The following is a 22,363-nucleotide window of genomic DNA, read 5'->3' on the forward strand; positions in this document are numbered from 1 at the left end:
GAACAGAACTCTGGCACTGTCTGGGGATGAGGCTTCAGAGACTGCACACTTGAGACTTGCAAAGACTTTTGCACCTTTAATGCATGTACACCACCTGATAAGCAACACAACTGCACAGAACCTGATGACTGGATATGGAGGGGAAAGGAATGGAGGCCTCTGCAGGTGGGATGGGCAAGCATGTGTGCCACTGCTGAATGGTGTTGTGTCATTGTTAGGGACATGGAGAACAATACACTTGCAGCTTTGTATCTTCTTGTTAGCCTGCTCAGGCTCTCCTGGGCCTGAAACTATGACTGTGGAGAGAATGGTGCTGCTGCTCTTACGCATGCCAGGGACAGCTCCTTTTCCTCTGGGCTTTTCCATACATCCTGTGTAGTTTATGATGGATTGCAGACAGGCTTCATAGGAGACTGAAGGAATTAGATCATTCCTGGAGAGTCCATGGGAGTGGACCTAACAAAGAAAAACCAGCAGCCCAGAAGCTTAATGAATGCATTTTTATTCTGTAGAAGAGCGGGGGGGTGGGGGGGGGTGGGGGTGGGTGCATTTCGTTGCTTTTACCAAGCAGGAGGAAACTAAAAAAGTTGGTAATATATGTTCTAAATAAAAGGATTCAAAATAGTCATTAGCCTAGTGTATCAAGACTAGAAACCTAGCCAACATATGCCTTCATTTATATTTCTTCAGACTCATCTATTTGTCCTCAACTGGTAGGGAGAAAAAGGAAGCACAGAATTTGTTTCCGTCTTTGTTTTTATCACTGAACTTTGAATCTTTGAATGTGCAATATAGCACGATAGATACACAAAAATTGTAATTAGCATTCAGACCATAGTACTGTTCCTCCTCCTCCCCCCCCCCCGCCATGTTCTTTTTAGCTGTACAAACAAATATGTTTGTGCCACATGAGTCCCTTAGGGACAGAGGTATATTTTTGTTTTCACAGCTCTTACATTTGCACAACTATAATTTCTTTGTTGTGTCAAATCCTAAATTTCTACTTTAACATCTACCAAATCAACTACTAAAGTTTTTAGAGGTTGTATACCCTTGCTGTCCCCTTGTATTTGGTATGAAAATAAAAAGTGGATAATTCACTTATATTGCCATATGGTGGAGAAAAAACTGATTCCTACTGGCTTTCTTATTTTTTTCTCTTGTTTTCAGGTGGCTTCCATTTATGTCCCAAGGTGTAATTCATTCAGAAATTGATCTGTATCCTCAAGGTAAGTTTTAGTGTAACTCTATGGAGGTGTTATCAATAAGTTGTAATTTCTTCCTCTGAAGAAATTTAGGCTGAACTTAGACGTCGAATATCAGGGTTAACCATTTTGTGGCTTCCTTTGTTATATTTTTAAGAGAGTACAGTTTGTATTTATATTGCATGATGGATATAGGTGTTAGTGAGGAAGTATGGGATGGAAAGTTTTCTTGTATTGGCCTGAAGGCTTGAATCCAAAATGTCTTTCATCTCTTCTTTCAAATCTTTTCTTTAACATTGAAGGATAGATCCTTTATTAACTGCATTTTTGTTATATTTTGGCAGAAATTCAAGTAAATCAGCAGCTGAAAATGCAACAAGAAACAAATGGTAAATACTCATCTTCTGTCTTTAATGAAGACTTTCTATTTCAGAACTAATTGCTTTACACAGTCATTGCCATTTATATTTATTTTAAAACATGAATTACAGCACACTATTTTAATATTTTAGTAAACTCTGAACTTCACATTCTAATTTAAATAATAAATCACTTTATTTATGCTTTTTCTTATTCCGTATTTTTTCTTTCCAATAATGTTAATTTTTTCTCTGTTTACTTGAAAGTTCACATTTTTTTCTATTATTTTCTTGTTATCTATCTTAATTTCTGCTTCTTTAGTTAACATTTTACACCATGATTCTTTCTCCCAGATTACATATAGGTTTGTACTCAACATTAGCTTTACATTTTCTATTTCACCTGTGATTTCATATTTGTTCATGTTGACTTTTCCATCCTTACAACCAGTGCAGATTAAATTATGTATCTTAATAACACATAACCTTTTCTCAGCTGTGAGAAGTGCTGTAGGTTGAACAACAATTTATAAGATGTCAGGAGAAAGTTTGGAAATGTTTATTCATACATTATTATATCCATGGAGACACGAATAATTTGTTTTAAATGGCATCTCAATGGAAAGTCATTAATTATAAATTTTGTATGTAGTTATTTTTACAAATTATATTAGAATCCCATTCTCTTCTTAAAATCCTTATTTTGAATGAAAACTATATTTGTCCTTGCTTCTTTCTATGTCTTTTTCAGAAGGTTTGTATTTTCAATCTGTTCATCAGTCTTTGTGTCTTACCTGTTCTGCTTGCCCTGATTCCATGAGGCCTGCACCTATAGATCCTTCTGTACATAATTCAAATCAGTCTGCAGAGTCCTTCTTGAATTTACAGATCTCTACTTTGTGTCATTTAAGCTACGCTTGTCTGGATGTATATTAAAACCTGCAACAGACACAAATTGCTTTATCAACCTAACAAAAAAATGACAACAAGGGGGAGTAGACTAAGAGTATATTTAATTGGCTTATCTTCAATGGAGGTGGGCTTGGACTTGCAATTTTGACCACAGCACTCTGAGTTGGTGAGAGAAATATCTTTGTGCTGTCCAGAAGACCTGGTCAGCTTTGTTATTGTCAAAACTTATCCACTGTCAAAACAGGTCTGTTTTATACAAACATAAAATGGATTTGTTGCAAATGTCCTCAGTCAGGGTTGGGTAGCCAAAAGCATATGCACCAAATAGCTTAATGTCTGGGACACTTCCTGAAATAAGAAACAGCGAGAAAGAGACCTGAAGCTGGGTATCCCATTCCTAACGGGAACGCTGTGATTACTGAATGAATGGCTGACCTGAGATTTTGTTCACATTTTTTTCCCATGAGTAATAATAATAAATATCAAAATCATAAAATCATAAATATCAAAATTTCATTCTGTCTTTATTTTTTATTTTTTTCCTCAAACAGAATTATTTTCTGGGCAGTAGAACTTTCTAGTGTATTGTACTGTTTCTAATCTGTAAAGAAAAAAAAAAAAAGAAAGAAAAAAAATCTAGAAAATCCCCTGTGGTAAGGTACCATTTTCTGATATCCCTGGGCATATACTTGGTGTCAGGTTGAACGTTTCTTCCATGTATCCTAAACGAAAGTCATCTCATTAAACATTTTTTCATATTATTTTCTCCTCAGTGTGTAATCCTCATCAGTAATTAAGAAGCAATTGGTCTTCTACCTCATCAGAACAAAACCTAGCTTTTTATGCCAAGGAGAATGAGAATTACGTGTTTGCAATATTTACCATTTCCAGTTTTTATTTGGAACCATGAAGGAATGCCATGAGAATTCCTGGCATCAAGGAGATAAGAAAATTTAGGATCCTTCTCCTATACTTATATTTTCCTTCAAACACAAAGCCCTGTTTCCAGAAAAATTAAAAGCCTCAAAGTCAATATAGAGGAGTGCAAGCTAAATTTTTTTATCATCATATTTTTGGGGGGATGTTTGGTTCCTTTTTTACCTTGAGAGTTGCATTGCATTCAGACTGTTTTACTGATACTACACTTACCCTTTGGAGGCAGCACTGTAGCTAGCTAAAATATATGGTCTCAAGAGTACTAACTGTTGTTTTGACACTGTTTTGCTTAACAAAAGAGAGACTTGGAGAGAGCATAATAGAACAGAAAAGGCCATCAAGAACACTTGAGGTACGATAAATCAGACAGTGAACAAGCCCAAAATAAAATAATTTCATTTTGCCTCTTTTAAAATTAATGATTATTTCTGAATGAATTTTGAATTTTTCACTGTATTGGAGGAGTAGTGGTCATATTTTATCCTTTGTCTATACCATTCTTCATAAGCATGAAGTTGTCCTTATTTTCCAGCCACATAGTCTGAAGTGACATATTTTAAAGAAATTAATATTATACTGCTGGAAAACAGTAGAGGCTGACTTTTTTGGTAAATGAGCTCTTTGAAGGGGCAAGGAGCCTCATGCCTTATGATCTTTGCTTCTGCCCGCAGTGTATAGAAGCTGTTCACCTTTCTAATTGATGTTAAACCTTTTGTAGTCTGGTGCTACAGTTCTTTTGTCAAGAAAGTGGGTATATAGAGAAAACTGTAGGGTTTTAAATTGTCTAAGGCACAGAAGGGAAGAGGTTGTTACAAGCTGGAGACTGACAAGTTTCAATGGAAAATAGGGTGATTCACTTCCTTACGTGTATCCAAAAATCTTCTGTCACTTTTCAGAATGAGGGTTCAGCCAGACCTCAAGAATTTGGAAAACAGGACATGAAACTTCCTTGCTCCAGTTCAGTCTTCATGGGACAAATTACTAATGTATAACAGGGCTGGCCCAAGATGTATACTTCTGTCAGACAACAGATTTAATTCATTCAGGCACTACCAGACATCCTTCTATTAATAAAACTGCAGTGTACACTGTGGCATTTATTTATAAGATGACTGTGGGCTGGTATTTCATTGTTGTTTGCCTTGCACAGAATGAATTAAAGTCACTAAGTGGAAGTTGTTTCACACAAGCAAAAGCTGAAATCAAAAGAGAGGTGGAGAGCATCCAATCCCAGCTTTTCAGATGTAGAAACGCATTTTCCAATTATGTATAGTTGTTTTTCCTCAATTAGATTTATATTAAGCTACTTTCAGATACTTACATAACTTGTGTGCATTTTCTGGAGACAGAAGACATTTTAGTATCAGGGAAGCTTTATATAAAATGATTTTCTAAAAAGTCCTCTTTTAGTTTTAGATTTTTCTCCAAAATCATTTCTTTCATGCCAATTTCAATGTCATGCCTCCATCCAAACAAACAGAGCTCTTGCTGATGTATATAAAATGAAAAATTGTATGCAGTTGGGATGCTTTGATACTTTTTCTAGTTTCATTTCTTGTTTATACTTTTTGTCATAAACCAAATTCTGGAGGATGAGCTTTCTCTGTGACGGGGTATTGCTAGAAATCTTGCCAGGCACAGCGTTCATATTTCCGGCATTAAAGATTGATGAGGATTGCAATGTACTAATGTTACACACCTTATCTGAGTTTGAATGATGTAGTATTTAGCCAGCCTTCTATTGCTACTCCTAGCATCATTACTTTTTAAGTGCACATTGGTTACAGTTCCTGGGTTAAAATATGCTCTTATTTATGTCATCTAAGTAACTTGCTACATATCAGTAATGGTTATAAAAGCATTTTTATTTTATTTTTACTTTGCAGAAGGAGACTGGAAGATTACTGTAGTCACTGGGGATTTTGAAACAGCTGGCACAACAGCAACAGTATCCCTTTATGCTTATGGAGAAAAGAAAGCTTCTGGCCCTATTATTTTGGGATCTGGGAAACACCAGCTGTTTAATCCCAACAGTGAAGATACATTTAAGGTACAGTATGGTTTTTACATAAACACCAGAGAATTCAAAACATATGCAAAATAGCTTTTCTTAAAACTGGATAATAATGATAACAAAAAGGATTCAAAGCAATATGTGTATAAAAGAATCATTTAACATTTCTGAGGGAGTGGTGGACTTTTATGATAGTAAGATTTGAATCAGCAAATGTATTCAGAACTGCATCAAGCAGACGTGCCTCTCAGAATCTGCTTCATACTTGCATTTGCTTGATGTGCTAGTGTTAACTAGACATTGTTCGTTTGCAGACTGAAAGAAATTTCTTTGCTTGTTCGTTGTGTTGAAATAATAAGCTATGGCTAGTATTACATAGCCATTTTTCGAAGCATCCACTGTAAATTCTTCCATGGGCTTCTTCAAGGTTTCACTGACAGACACACTCACGCAAGCCTTTTCTTGGATCAGATAAGGAAAGGGAGGAAGGATAGAGACTAGAGTCAAGTTGTACCTGGTTGGTTAACTCAGGTCATTTAGACTAGCAATGTCCTACTTCTCCAAGGAAAAGGGAAGGGATTGTAACCCTGAAAGATGCTTCAGAAGCCTGACATTTCCCAGGGAGTTTCCAACTTCCTACAAGTTCCTCTAGTTCCTTAGGACTCTACCTGTTGCAATTGTTAACACTGTAATATATAATTTAGGTTGAAATAATTTATGCATAATAAACAGATGGAGAATCAGCAACAGATGTGACAGAAAGTTTCTCTGACCTTTTTTTTTTTCTTTTTCAGTTTGAAGTATAAATATGTAAGTTCTTGCAGATGCAAGTCAATGGTGGCCTTCCTCTTATTTTTATTTAAGTTGGTAATGACTTGGCTAAAGTTTCCAAATAATGCTGGGTTAAAATTATCTCGTATCAAAACAGGAAAGTGTAATCAGTGTTCATCTGCCCTTCTGAGAGATATTTCTGTCAATATCCTTTTGGCAGCAACTCCACTTTCTGAGGTGGGAGGCTTTTCTTTTGAAATCTGTCTTTCCAGATATGACTTCTTGTAAGCATTTAATTTGATGAAGCACATGCCTAATGCACTTGAGAAACTATCTTTCCATTTTTTTTACATATTATATAATGTGATATGGAGGGGAGGCGGAGTGGGGCAACCAAACGCACAAGATATCTAATGCCAGAGAGAGGCACACAGCTACTTTAACTTTGCTTCTGCTGGATCCTGTGTCTACTGTGCAGGGAGTTATTTCTCAGCATAGGAATTTCTGGCTGAGAGAAGAAAAAAAAAAAAGCAAAAAACACTGCTTATGGAGAAGCAAGTGTCTGCCTTCTTTTTGCCGTTACCCTCACAGTACAAACTGAAGCAGATATCTTTTTTCAGTCCTGGTGAGGAGAAGACCCTATACATTTCAGCCTCAGCTTTACATCAGAAAAAAAGACAGAGTCAAAACAAGTCTCCCAGATCCTTGGTCTATCCTCATACCTGTGGGGTTGTTGATGGGTACTGGCTAATCCTCAGCTAAGGGAATGAAAAATGAAGTGATCTCTTCCCCAGATATTTCTCTGCAGTTGTCAATGAGAAACTCTATCAGGAACTTCGCCTGCACACATAAAACCATTGGTTTCAACACGTGGCTGAAAATTTATCCAACAGCCTTTCCCATCCTGAGCCTTGCTTTTGCACAGAAAGTTGTAGCTTCTAGGAATCTCTTCCACAAGCATTTGCTCAAGAGATGAGGCAGTGAGGTACCTATGAACAGCAAAGCTCTGATGGGCCCTGAAGGCTGCAGCTGCTTGGTAAATTCAGCTTATCTTGTCAGTTGCCTCCTTCACTGCTTCCAGATGGAGTAGGTTGTCCTCAGATGGGCTCAGCAGATTTGTCTCAATGTAGATGGCAATGCTACTGTAGCTCATCCTGCTGGTTGAGAAGTTGGAGCAAGTTGGCTGGTGTGGTGGAACAAGGAGAGCAACTGCTTGAGGAGGACAGGAGTGGCTCTCGGCAATTTGTCAGCCACTGTGAGGTAACACAAACATAGCATTAATAAATTAGATGTTACCATCATATGTCACCCAGGCTTTTCTAAGGCACATGGAAGCCAGTAGCTATATTGCATAGCTTTCAAGGTGCTCTAAGCAAGCTACTGGCTTCCATGCTCCTGTACCTCAGGTAGGAGGCACATAATTGTTTCCCAGCTCCTGATTTCACACAAGCCTACTCAAGGGAAGCCTACTTGTCCATGCCTGGTCTAGAGCAGAAAACACAACTTCTTTTAAAAGGAGACCATTGATCTTCAGGCAAGCCCCTGGCCTCTACCAGCCCCTCTGTAGTAGGCAAGCTGCTGGCTAAACGTACTCTTTCATTCCGACTGCTCTTCCTTGCTTGTCTTCTCCAGAGGCCATGTCCAGTTTTGGAGGAAATCCTGCAGTGTCCAAAGCTCCAACTGAAGCTTTGAACACTCCCGTTAGGACCACCAGGAGCACCCCTGAGACTCTGGCTCATGAGGAGGTGGGTGGGAGGCAGCTACCTGCTCCTGCAGGTACCCACCTATCAGCACTGAGAGAGCAGGAAGCTGCTGGGCTCCATGCCAAGCAAACTCCCATTCCTCTAACAACTGGTCCTAGCTCTTCTGTGCTTTCTGGTCACCCCAAAACCTCTGTGTGTCTCCCTGAGGAGGCTACAGTGAAAGAAACTGAAACTAGTTTTCCATGGGCATGCCAAAAATCAGGGGCAGAGCAAGAGGAACAGAAAAGCAGACAGGACAGAAAGACACCAGGTGCAGAACTCAGCCTGACTGTAAGCAGCGTTTGGCTACACTGTGGCTTTAGCTTGGGGTCCCAGGTAAGCCTAATGCAGCCCCTGAAGTGGGCCCCTAAGGGGCAGCAAGGACCTCTTACAGCTCCAGGTCACCACCTTCACAATGAGTGCCAGAAGATGCACGGGCTGGCTTTGCAGGCCCACATCTCCTCCACTGGAGGGCCACGTGCAGGAGAACTTGACCACAAAGAGCCATGCTGAGGAGCATGTCTCCTTCTGTTCTTCCAGGCTCTGGGTTGCCTCCTGTGGAGCTGCCTCGCAAACAGAGGCAACCAGGGCCAGGCCACTGCCCCAGACCTGAGGTCTGGGAAGGAGCCAGAGGTGGCAGGCCAAGGACCTGGCCTGCAGGCCTCACAGGTACAAGTGTGTGCTAGGGGCAGACAGCCCAATCACCCGTCCCCTGTGCTCCTTGGTACCTCTTCTGGGGACACTGCCTCTCAGGAGAAGCCAGAGCGATGGTGGCCCCTTGCTGGGCTTGCTTACCTGGATGGGCTGGGGCAGCATGCCACAGAGAGCTGCCAGGGCTGGCCCAAGTGTGCCCTTCTGCATCCAGAGCCTGATGTCCCTGGTGCCTCTGCAGCAGACAAAATGCATTGCCGAACAAAGGGCCAGGGAAGCCCCTGCCTCCTCCTGGGGCTTTCTCCTGCTTGCAAACGGGAACAAAATAAAAATCCCCAAGTGAAAGTCATCTGGCAAGTGCTCTTGGACCTTTCCTGGTGCGCAGTGCAGTGCTGAATGGTGTGGCAGGACATGCAGGGAGACAGCATTTAGAGCCACAGCTCAGGCTCAATGGTTTCTGAGGCTCCTGAGAGCAAGCATGTAAGGACAGCCCGTCCCCACCCATTGCCCTGCTGATGCTCTGCTCCAAGGGCTGGCAGCAGCAGAGGCTGTGTGTCCTCGGAGAAGCATTCAGCTGCCACGGCCCATAGGCTTTGCTTTCTCTTGCAGGGAACATCTTTACTTGCAGCGCCAAACCTGCATGGAGACACTCACAGGACAAGTGAGCACAGCCACTGCCCACATAGGCACTGTCCCATTGCCACTGAGTGCAAGGGAGAGGCACTGTTTGGGAATGAGGGAGCCTGAGGGCTCAGGTTTCTCCTGCACAGTGATAAGGACTGACCTGCTCTGTAGGAAGCGCAGCAGCAGCTCCAGTTCAGCAGAAGTGCTTGCTTGCAAGAGGAGGAAAGAAAGTCATTCCTGCCTTTCTTCAGGCACTCAGCTGACAGAGCTGAAACAGGAAAGATACCCACAAAATGGCGGCAGCTGACTCCCTCACCAGCAGTTTAATGGAGAGAAGGCAGGTCACCCTGGCCCCACTTCACTCCTCCTGCTGGCCTGGGAAGGCCCAGAGAAAGAGCTCTGTAAGACCCAGGCTGCTTTTTCTCTCTCCTGATGGCCAGGGGACTCAAAAGTGGTCCCCAAACCCCCAGCTACAGCCCAGCAGCCAAGCAGAGAGCAGCACTCCCTGGAGAGCTCCTGCCTGCAGTGTGCTCAGGCTGCTTCCCTGCACCTCTCCCTGATGGGAAGAGGGGAAAAAGAGGCTTTCTGTTCCTGCTCCCCAGAGAAACACGCTTGCGGGCTCTCTACCTGCAGCAGTGGGAACTGCAATAATTCAGTGTAATGTAATAGAAAAAAAAAAGACAATCGTTAGCCACAAAAACAGTCAATATACTGTGTCATTTCAAAATTTCTTTGGTCACAGGTGTAATTGCAAAGAAATGACAGACAAATGTCCCACAAAAAAAAAAAAAAAGAGACAAAACTGTACTAGAATAATCTTAATTGAAAACAATATTAGTAGTTGCATAGAAAGTACAGTTAACTGCATAGTAACTGGGTTTCCTAAAAGTACATCATAAATATTCAGTAATGTAAAAAGTCATGAAAAAGTAAAGTTATTAAAACTTGAGTAAATCAAAGTGTACTCTTCTGTATACTTGTGAGATTTTGTTGCTCATCTACAACTTGATTTTGATGTTGCTTGCATTACAGTATAAAGGCAGTATAACATCATTAAATTTGGTTACCTCTGATTACCGTTTTTGTAAATTAGCTTAAAAACTGTTTCACCTCCAGTATAATGGATGTAGAATGTAACAGTACCCTTAGAGACTTCGATCTGACTGCAGCATATGAAATTCACTGAAGATAATTTAGAGTTGTGTGACAGGAAGAGTTATTATTTCCAACTGGAGTCTTTGGTTCCAGGTTCTCACAAGATAGTTGTGTGCAAACTGTCCTATATTCGCTCTTATGGCTTTGATATTTTCCTATCAGATGGGAAAGTCAGGGAAGAACAATATGGGAAGGGGAAAGAAAAGGAATTTAAATTTGATGGATTTCCCTTCTGCTCTATAATTGTTCCAGTGTGTTCAAAGGATCTACTTCTAGGCTATGGCTTTCTGATTCTGTTACTATTCAGGCATAATTTTTAGGGAATAATTTTTCTTTTGAGAGCCATTCCCCCTCCAACAGAGGGACATCAATCTACTGTAAGTTACAGCTCCTATCAGAACTCTGATATGTTTCCAGCATTTTCCTCTGGTGTCATAACAGTCTCTGAGTATGTCTCAGTGTTTTGAAAATACTGATTTTGGCAGTATGTTGAGTTGCTCAAGACACTGAAACTTTAATTATATTGTAAATTACATTCTCCAGAGCTGTGTATTCTGCATCGTCATTCTTTGAAGTGTGGTGAATTATCTTTTATGAGTGTACACATTGTTTGATAAAGAAATGCTTTTCACGTTTTATTTTGATGTTTGGTTATGCCAAATATTCCCTTCTGTATCCCAAAGAGAAGTGAGCAGAAGCCTGTAAGCCTATTATCTTCCCTAAAAGTCAGCTACAATGTCTCAATTTTTATTATTTCTGTACGGAGTAATTCCCTACAAGTTCCGCTCTTCTAGTAATAATGAAGTCAGTAAAAGCACTGGCTGGTTCAGTAATTCTGCTTTCAAAATACTGTATCCTAGCCTTACTGAGAGTGGCAGGACTTAGCTCCTCCTTAGCAAGGATTCTCCCATGCCTTGCCTTGTGACATTTGCTTCATTGTCAGTTTTGGAGTCTCTTTAGGGCAATGTTGGTCCTACTGTCCTCAACACATTGTCAAATTTATCTTCACTGACAACATATTAAGTTATTAAGAGTATTGGATATTTTTTTTCTAAGAAATATTAAAAATTTTCACTATAGTGAAGATATTTTACAGTCAGTGGCTGTCTTTGTAAGGAGGATGGTTGTTCCATGTTTGCGAGTGTGGAACATGCATGATATTTCAGGAGAATTGGACATTGGAATCCATCACAGGTGTGAATTGTGCTCCATGAGTTTGTTTCTATAGCTCGTGAAGCTGGCCTCATAACCAGTTACACTATTTAAGGTTTCTTCATTTGTATGAAGCACCCTTTAAACGCAGACATAATTCACATAGTCTATTACAGCAAAATGTCAGAGAATAATTAGGTAGATGAAAAGCAAGGCTCCTACTAATATTTGGAGAGACACTTGACCATTAAGTTTAACAAATACAGTATTCCTGTGATGATGTTGCTAGAGGTGTTAAAACCAGCTTTTTTCCTTCTAGTTATATGTACGTTGTTTGTGAAGAATTGTGTTCATCCAGTGCACCTTATGCTGCATTGCATCACATGATGGCTTTATACTTAAAAGATTATTTGTTGTTTTTCATTTTGGTTTCCTTCACTTTGCATAAAAGTATCAGTTGTTTTAAGTAATTTGTGAATTAATAATTAACATTACTTCCTTTAGAATCAGCCTTACAGACTATAAGAATCTGTCATGTTTCAGTGCATGTCTTTCATTCCTGTACCTTGGATTCATATTCATTGTTTCATCAGTCAAAACTGAGATGTCTAAAGTAAAATGAGAAGCAGTGCAGGGAAAACCAAATGTTATAAAATAGGTTGTAACAAATCCATTTTCATGCTTTTCCTCCCATTGTTAAAATAAAAGAGCTTGTAATGAGCTCAGTGAGAATTCTTCCTGAGTGGGAAGATTGTAAAAGTGACTGTGAGCACTAATGTAGCTATCCACTCTCTTAACCATGGGACTGCCGATGCCTAAAAGCTAGGCATAGCTTGTGTCCTGCTATTTTCCAGCTGTCCCTGTTTGCCATAATGGCCACTTAGGTCCAGAGACTATTGAATAAAACTTAGAGCAACCCAGGCTTTAGTCAGATATGCTTAAGGCAGCATAAAACAGACATATTGCTAGCTTTAACTCCACTTGAAACTGTCCATCTCTCTACTAAATCTGTATGATAACAACATGAACCTCATTCCTTGCTGAGATAAAAGGGAGAAGTATGTAAAACTATCTCCAGCAGCTACAGACTGTGCACAAAGCAAAATTTATCTGGTTCCAAGAAAGCAACATAGAAGGATTGTAAGGAGCTCACAGACAACCTTGGAGAAAAACACAATTCAAGTCATCTTCAAGAAATGAGGGGGAGCGAACATGGTATTGCTTCTTCAGTAATTTTGCAGTATGGGTTCTATAGTATGAGCATATATATTCCATTTTAGGTAGTTTCTTGAGAGAATTTTATGTCCTGTTACTCAATTTCAGGTTCAGTCTTTCAGCCATCTATCTATAATTCCCCCCCCCCCCCCGCACTACCCTATAACATTGCAACTCCAAGGTGAAAACATATTGAAAAAATCCTGTTGGTGTCCCATGTGAGTCCTCTCTCTCAGTTTACACTGTCAGTTTAGTCTCCCTGGTCAGCTTCAGGCAGTTGTATCTGAGATTTTGTAACTTTGGTGTCCTTTGCTAAGGGTCTCTCTGTTAAGATCTCCCATATTTTCCTGTGCCAAGGGCTCAAATTCAAACATCCATACTCCTGTCTTGCCTTCCCCTCAGCCATTTTCTAGTTTATTTGTATCCATATGCCTCCCATCATCTCAGTATCTGAGCACTTTTCAGAAGTGAGAAATATGACTAATGATTATGGCTTATTCTCTCATTCTTAACTCTTAAAAATCAGGTTTTTTTATGGGCTTGGCATGACTTTATAAAGATAATATACACTTTTAAAAGTACAGGGCTTATGCTAAATATAGTTAGATCAATGCACCTTGCACTGAAACATGATAATGTTTGTGGTGGTTTCTACTTAACATGGCCAGCTCTTTGACAGTCTGTCTTCTGTGAAAATGATTTACACTGTGCACTGTAGGGATTTCTTAGTACCACAGATGTTGAATCCGGTTCTCACCTCAGATATAATGATGTCAATAAGGTGACTCCATTGCACTGAGGTCTGCAGAACTGCAGAATAGTTGAGGTTAGAAAGTCCTACCTCCCTGCTCAAAGCAGGGTTAGCTAGACCAAGTTGCTCAGGACATTGCCTGCTCAGATTTTTAATATCTCCCAAGCCGGAGATATCTCTACAACCTCTCTGAACCTCTCTGGACAATCTGTTCCAATATTTGACCACTCTCATCCTTTTTATTTTTTTTCCATATGTTTAAGTGGATTTATATTTCAATATAAATATTTCTACTAGTGCCAAGTGCCTCTTGTCTTGTCATGGGGTACCACAGAAAAGAGCTTGACTCTGGCCTCTTTACCTCCTCCCTTCAGGTATTTATGCACATTGATAACATACCCCCTGAGTTCTTCTCTTCTCCAGGCTGACGAGTCACAGCTCTCTCAGCCTTTTCTTATAGCAGAGGTGCTTCAGTCCCTTTGTCATCTTCATGGTCTTTCACTGGACTCTTTCAGTATGTCCATGCCTCTTGTACTGGGGGGCCCAGAACTGGATGCAGCACTCCAGATTTGTCTCATCAAGGCTGAGTGGAGGAAAAGGATCTCTTCCCTTGACCTGCTAGCTGTGCTCTTCCTTCTTCAGCACCTAAGGTTATTGGCCTTCCTTACATCAAGATAAAAAAATATCCTTTACTCCCTAGGAAGGCAACACAGAAAGCCTGATGTGCTCCCAGTAGCCTACACGATTGAGAGAAGGCACTGTATTCAACTGTTGGATGTCATATTTTTTTCAGGGCTGATGACTTCATGCCTGAGTGATAAATATTGCTATAAATCCACCAGGAGATGACAGACATATTTTGCATAGGTCAGTTCATAGTCTGCCAGGTTATTACAGAATCAATGGTCAAAAGGAAAGTAAATCAGAGATCCCGTCTTACTCCAAGGTTTTGGATAGAGGTGACTGTTCTGTATGTACCTTCTCTTAAATGAGTCTCCATGAATCTTCAGACTGTTCAAAGCATTGTTATGTGCTCACCAGCATAATCTTTCTTATGATCCATCAATTCTTCATTCATAAGGTGCTCTCATCCAATCACAGCATCATCCTGTTAGCATGATGTGTGTGCATGTGGAGAAGGTTAAGTAGAGCGTAAGTTTTCCTACATGGCCAGACCTTTGTTGAGCTTTATTATAGCCAATGCTAGGCTGTATTTCAGTTCGCATCCTCTGGTAGGCAGTGTTTTAATTCCCCATCTATTGTCAAAAGTTTCACATCCAGTAAAATACTCCTGGTCTAGCTTGGAAAACTGCCAACCACTCAAAAAAATCTCAGTTATGGAAGTAGCTACATTCTCCTAATACAGAAGTTTCATGCTTATTTTTAAGGCCTGACACCCTGATACTGTAAATACATGGAGCTGGCATAACTATCCACAATGAGAATGAAAAGAGTTTTTCCACATCTTTAATGTTATTCTTAAAACATTTTCCTGTGTTGTACTTCAGGGTGGAAAAAACAAGCTGTTGGTACTGCTAGTTGAGCAAGTAATGGTAATGTGACATTTTCTTTCTCTAATTAACCTGGAAATGGATAATTGGCATACATTTTAGTGAATACTAGCACATTGTTAGCCTTTATTGGAAGGTCAAGGGAATGAATATGATATGGAACTAGCTACAGGATGAAAAGAGGTTGAGTGGACTGTAAAAAAAAAAAAGTGTGTAACTCACTGTGCAATGAGCAGTGCTTATTTACCCAGTTTATTTGTGTGACCAAAGCAAGTATGAAGTGAGAAAAAATAATGCTGATTTTTGTGTGGCCTGTAAACCTACTTCTTACATGTCTATATCCACCTTTTTCATTAGACTGTTAAGATGTGAACATCTGTGGCATATTCTGATTCTTGAGGTAATGCATAATTGTACCAAGTTCATTGACTACAATTCATGAATAGGCTGAGTTCAGACTTCTGGAAAATGCAAGCTCTGTGGGTGGACCACGGGTGCTTTGCTGGTACATCCGTTACGATATTTTTGGCAACATGTGCCAGCTGCATGTTCACAAAGTAAAAATGTCTTTTACATCCAAAGATTTCTCCATTACATACAGATGCTGAAAAAATTAAACTAATGAAGTCAATGATTTCTCATCCTTTTGGGAATCTGCTGCACATGACGTCTCTGAAATTCTGTTAATGAGATTGCTTTACATGAAATTAATAACTGTCTGTCAAATATAGCCTCTAGCAGTTGTGTTAGACATTGAGATTTTGGTGGAGCCACTCTTGAAGTGTTGACTTATACAAATGATTTTCATGCTAGCCTGAGCTTATTTCAAAGAGATTGCAGAATGGTGTCTGTACAACACGAATATAGTGACATTATTTTGCTCCTTCCACTATATAAAGAGAAATAAAGTCATTACATATATTCTTTCCATCCATTTACTGAAGTATCTTTCCACTGAACAGTCTCTTGTTAAGGTCTCACTTTACTTTTCACTTAGTTAAACATCTCAAGTACATGAAAATAGGTCATACTGACTTCACTCAAAGTATCTGTATGCTAGGGACTGAAAAAAGTATTTGCATAGCTCATTTAGAAACAGAATTAAAATGTAGTCCTTGCATTCTCTTTAGGATTAACTTCTTCCTAGTAAATCTAGATTTTATCTTAAGGAAAATTGTAAAATATGAGCTTTGTTAGGCTTCAATTTCAAAAAGTAAGGACAAGTTTTCTATGGCAAAGTTTAAAGAAAATGTTCTCATTGCCTTTGTGGAGAAGAGAGTTTAGTCCTATGTTTTTACAAAAAAAAAAAAAGTAGCAGTAATGAGCAAAGAATACAGTCGTATCAATTAGCAGGCAAAAAAATACTATTACAAAAAGAAAAATACTACAATGAGAATAGAATTACTGGGATTATTGTACTCACAAAGATATTATGGTTATTAAGTGCTGGCGATCTCTCTCACATAAGCATAAGGGTCTGTATGAAGCCAAAATGTCCATTCTCTTCAGAGCTCATCATGGAAATTGGCACAACTCAGCTGACACATCAGAAGGGGTTTCGCAGTCAGTCAACAAGTGGTGACTCTGATAGTACGTAAAACTGTCCTGGGAAGGTTGTCAGGTTAGCATTTGTGAGAAGACCTTCTAATAGGCAATCCCTAGGAAGGTCAGCATATCTGATGTTTGTGATATCTGGGTTCTTTTGCCTAAAGGAGATACCTGTGTTTACAGGCTGTTAACTCTGCGGGACTTTGGGTCTTTTAATGATCTATGCATGGCTGACCTAAGCCAAATCAGAAAGGTCCAAAAACTGTTACTTTTTAAACTTTACAAGTTTAAATTTCCATCCACACCCAAACTCTACTATATCAGGTTGAAGATTTTACAGGAAGAAAGTTTGCAAATTAATTTTTAATATATTAAATAAACTAACCTTTGAACTGTCACAATGCTTTGACCATGTTCTTTGTTTGAGGATTGAATATCTTATGATTTTGTCAATTCTATTTCTTTTATATAAACCAGAAAAGATTAAACTCAAGCTGCCACTTTTGCTGCCACACTTTTGTTCAGTGGCCACCAGCATTAGTGTGCCTGGAGAAGCAGTATTATCGGTCTGAGGGACTGTTGTGCTAACTCAGATATAGTTCCAAGGACTCTAGCAAGTTTGCTCAAGCCATTGTAGACTTATCCTAAAATACATCATGTAGCTGTTTCCTTGTCATTTATGAAGTTTTGAGTGCCTACAGCATCTGTTTACATTGGTGGAATACATTTATTATGTTGACTGTGTTTTTCAGCAGATATACAACATATTCACTTGAGCAACTTGTTCTTATTCTTCCCTTATTCTGTGCACAACTTCTGCTAGCATCAGCAGAAATTGCATTCCCATATAAAAGAGAGACTAGGTAACTAAATGACATCACATTATCCATGAGAGAAAATACTAGCTTTATATAGTTAGCTGGGAGATTTACATCTGGTGATTTTTGACTGAGTTATGGGAAAATAGCAACCAACCCAAAATGAGCAGAAAATTTTAGAAAAAATACAGAATTTTGGACTTGTGTCTTCTGAGAATATCAACATTTGTGAATAGCGCTTTGCAGTGTCCCTGTGAGAGAGGTTAAGTGTTGCCCTTGTTGTAAATTTAAGAAAGTGAAGCAAAGAGGGCTAGTGAATAATCTAATGTTTCTCAGGAAGCCTAAAGCAGATCCAGGAATAAAATATAGTTGTCTGAATTCTAAACTGGTGCTTTAGTTCTGGGACCCTTCTGCATGGGCCTCTACATGGACATTTACTGCATTTCTGTTAGAAAGGCTATTTCCATATAAAATTCAGTTACTTTTGCAGCCATGAAACTATAGTAGAGAACAGCTAGAATAAGTTTTTTTGTAAGCATGTTGTTTACTAGGGCAACAGAGTCAAATTTGCTGTACAACTTTTTGCAGAATATTCTGGGTGTGAAAGTAAATTTATAAATGTCATCTTGTGTTCAAGATGAAGACTGGCTGGGAGAGTTGGGTTTGTTTAGCCTGGAGAAGAGAAGGTTCCTGGGAAACCTTATAGCAGCCTTTCAGTACCTAAAGGGGGCCTACAAGAAAGCAGGAGAGGGACTTTTGTCAGGAATTGCAGTGATAGGACATGAGAGAATGGTTTTAAACTAAAAGAGGGGAGTTTTAAATTAGATATTAGGAAAAAAGTCTTCACTATGTGGGTGGTGAGGCACTGGCACAGGTTGCCCAGAGAAGCTGTGGATACCCCATCCCTGGAAGTGTTCAAGGCCATGTTGGATGGGGCTTTCTGGTGGGAGGTGTCCCTGCCCATGGCAGGGAGTTGGAGCTAGATGATCTTTAAGGTCCCTTCCAACCCAAACCATTCTATGATTCTATGATTTAGTCAATAATGGAAATGAAGGAACAACCTCAAGATACAGTGCTTACAGCTGGCATAATAATATCATTAGCTCAACCATGTTATATGAGTATTTTCCTCTGCATTTCTCTGCAAGAGCAAAATTTGACATATATTTGACAGAATTCCAGTTGGCAAAATGTAATGTGTTAAGTAAGTCAATACCACTGAGAGACCAATGTGGATATCTGTTCTGACAGAAAGATAAATTGTTCCTACCCAAAACTACAACAGAAGCTGCACCTATGTTTGTAATTGTATTATGTTTTCCAGAACATCATATGCAACTGATTTGATCTCTGCTGTTGACATCCTTGCCTTAATTTCCACACAAGAATAAACATGATATTTTTTGGCCCAAGAATGCCCTTAAACAATTAGTCAGAAACATATATATTATTAAACATGTTTTTAGATTGTCAGTGTTCTGTATTTTTAATTATATTTAAGAGACCTTTCAGTCCCAGAAGTATGCCATTATCTATAATGGCTCTATGTTCCTGCACAATTTACCATTCTAAAAATCTCATAATTTGAGAATTTAGTAGTAGTCAAAAGCACACATACATTTGACTTGACACTTTGGACAAATTCACAATCAGCACATGGTCATAACTTCTTTAATGTTGCTATATTGTGTCCTCTTTTAGAGCCTGAATGTTAAGGAGGGATAGGAAGCATAGAAGACACAAATACAGAAATTTAGAGATGCTAAACAGGATGTTAGTGAATCTAATCAAACTGTTTGCAAATAGGACTGTCTCCTGGAGAAACATAACCATCTGGACAGTGCTTTTTGTTCTGTATGGATTTTTTCTGGAAACTCCATTTGATGAATTTTGGTGGGTTACTTATCCAGTGTTCCTTATCCAGTAACAGGAAGTCCTTCTATTTCATTTTTTTTTCTTTTTTTTTCCTTGTTCAGTTAACGTATCTCTGCTTATTTTTTTTGTGAGCTTTTCTTTCTGGTTGTACCAGTGGTCTGCTAAATATCACCAACAATGTTGAAACTCTGCAAATTCACCTGGAAATTTATCTCCCATCTTACCCATCTTAGATTTCCTTCTGGGGGAAAAAAAAAAAAAAAAAAAAAAAAACACATATTAACATGATATGCTAAATAAATCAAGGAGCCCACTTTTCAGCCTGCTTGTGTGGTGATATCCATTATATATGTGTGGGATTTTTTTTATTAATAAACTCTCAGTTATTCAAATGACTGATTTGATACTTCAGAAGACAAAAGAGGCTTTTCAACAAAGTTTCCTGATCCTGACTCAGTGACCTGGTAATTAAAACTGTATGCAAAGATGCTTCTGACACTCTTCCTTCAACAAGGGCTAATTTAATCATGGGCATGAGGTTGCAAGATTTCAATGTTTGTTTGTTTGTTTGTTTTTTACCAAATTGCCTTTTAAAACTTCTGCACCACAAATAGAAGCCAGTGCCTCAATCTCAAGGGAATACCACCTTTGTTTTTGGTCAATGTTATAATCCATTCAGTTGGCAGTTAAGGGGGAGGGTTCTAATATACTGTTATATTTGTTTGCAAGGCAACCTTAGCAGTCACTTGCCCACTGCAAAGGTCTCTGCTTTGTGGCTGTGTGAGAGGGTTATTATGGTAACTTAGCCTACATCTTGGCTACAGTTGTGATTAGTTCCAGAGAGTTTTTATCTGCTGTTGTAATTTTGCTGTGAGTATTAGCAGCATATTTTTAATGGGCATGATTTTATTACAATAGTTGTACGTTCAGTTAGCACCTCTTACTTTAACATACTGTTTTAATATAGGAAAACCTGCTACTTGGCCGTAAGTGTGACTCTATTCAGACTTTATACCATTACCATGTGTCATGATATCATCTTCTGAGCCCACATTGCACCAGGCTTATCTCAGGGAAGCAAGGAAATGGTGATCAACTAAGGCTGCAAGATTCTCTTCATGGTGGTCATGAGGACCATCACGATGGTCATGAGGACCATCACCATTTAGTGATGGTCCTCATGACCAAGAGATGTCAGAGTTAGACTAGCCTGTGTAATTGCCTAGGAAAATATTTCAACAAAAGAGTGAAAGCGGTATGTGTCTATTTTGCCTGTGTTCCCCAGCTCCACAGAGCTGTCCCATTAAGAACATTAGTGTGCAGTGTTTCTTTGCAAAAAACATTGAAGGGAAAACTCTTGTTCTGGGTCAGACATGAATATTACCTTCCATAACAGTCCCAATGGAGACCCAAATCCTAGTTCATCATTTTTAGTCATTCTGACAGCTGGGGCAACGTTCCTGTTTGTTATCTGCTTGTCTATTTTTATCTGTCTATCTATCTATCTATCTATCTATCATCTATCTATCTATTTATTTTATTGCTAAACAGTAGCAAATTGGTATGATGGTAAAAGAAACAACTATTTTTTTCCCCTCTCTGTGATTACTTTCCCTGTACCATCAGCTTTCAAACACATCACTGAAAATGAAAGTGGTTAACCCTGCTTTTGTGCTTAGGTTCCTGCCATCAGCATTGCTCAAAAAAGTTCTGCAGTCCAAAACAAAGTGGCTCTTATTTCAGGGCTGCAGTATTCAATGTGACATAGTCATGTTTTATTGTTTAAATTTGCTGCAGTGTGGCATCAGCACTTACATAAAGGGTTAACCCTGACACCAGTGCACATAAAAATAGAAGACAAAGAGAAAAGTGGGCCACAGCAGACTGATAAGTGGTAGGAATAGTTAATGGAGCTCTGCTGATGGTAACTCTATGGACTGCAAAATATATTACTGCGTGCAGCAATGACTGAAGGTACTTCTGTTCATTAAAGTATTTGTCTAGAAATAGAGGTTTACATTAACACACTACAAACTGGATGCTGTCAAGAGATCTAAAAAGCAACTGAATTGTTTGAGCCCTTTAGTCACTTTAAATAATACAGTACTTGAGTCAATTAAATTACTCTTGCAAACTACTTCATATGCTTTTATTTGATTGCTCTGGGACTCATATTAAGGCTTCATTTTCTGAAGAACAGAACTCTGGGTTACATGTTAGCTGCACGCTTAGCTTGCATGCCCAGTGTAAGAACGATTGTTAAAAGATAACATTTTATATTATTTTTATTTTTATTTTTTTTGTTGTCATTCCAGATTAATCTCAGGGATCTTGGGCAGCTATATAAAATCCGCATTGGCCATGATAACACTGGAAATGATCCCAGCTGGTACCTGGAGGAAGTCAGACTTGAAAGACTAGTCCCTCTTTCTCAAGAAGAGATTTGTCTACCCATAGAGTGCTGGCTTGCAGAAGACAAGGGTGAAGGTGATACATGGAGAGAATTGGCAATAAGAAACCCCACAAAGGAACTTTTGCCATGTATGTGCTTAGTATTTTAGACCATGTGTTCACTAGCCTTATCCTTTGAGTATATGACAGCTTTTCATTTTTTTTTTTTCCAGGGCAGACTGCCCCAAAGTCAGTGTAACCATGAAACAATCCCTTCCATTACAAGACACTTTCTAACTCCAAACAAGTGGGAAGTGATCATTTTATCCCATTCCCTTCCTCCGTACAATCAGAATAATAGCTATGGCCAGGGTATCTTACCCCTGTAAAATTCATGGAATCTCAGATTACCCCTAAATCACTGGCAAATACTTCTCTTTAGAACAACTAGCCTATACATGTAAGGCATGAAATCAAGGCATATCAAGGTATGTAATGTCATCTGACATCAAGTTCCTTAGAGTAAGTTTGATGTCATACTTTCTTTTGCTGCATAAGATATTTTTTACCAGAAATCTGTGATCTGAATCATCACATTCATGTTTTCCAAATCAGACTCAAGTCACAGCCATTAACATAGAAATTGTTAGCTACAGGGTGGCACTTTTGCGGCCTCAAAGTTTATCCGCAGCTTTGATGCACTCTGTTCTCTTCAAGTGAAGCAGAAAATAGC

General features: G+C 39.1%; 1 protein-coding gene across 1 annotated transcript in view; it reads left to right on the forward strand.

Annotated features, from left to right (window-relative positions):
- The window catches only part of RP1 (RP1 axonemal microtubule associated), a 189,021-nt gene that overhangs the window by 60,226 nt on the left and 106,432 nt on the right, over positions 1-22,363 (forward strand). The window contains exons 23-26 of the mRNA XM_050708777.1: positions 1,171-1,229; positions 1,550-1,594; positions 5,299-5,462; positions 21,555-21,780. Coding sequence (XP_050564734.1) covers positions 1,171-1,229; positions 1,550-1,594; positions 5,299-5,462; positions 21,555-21,780 — 494 coding nt within the window. The remainder of the gene's footprint in view (positions 1-1,170; positions 1,230-1,549; positions 1,595-5,298; positions 5,463-21,554; positions 21,781-22,363) is intronic.

The sequence above is a fragment of the Cygnus atratus genome, chromosome 2 (genome assembly GCF_013377495.2).
Source record: "Cygnus atratus isolate AKBS03 ecotype Queensland, Australia chromosome 2, CAtr_DNAZoo_HiC_assembly, whole genome shotgun sequence".
NCBI classification, from domain to species: domain Eukaryota; kingdom Metazoa; phylum Chordata; class Aves; order Anseriformes; family Anatidae; genus Cygnus; species Cygnus atratus.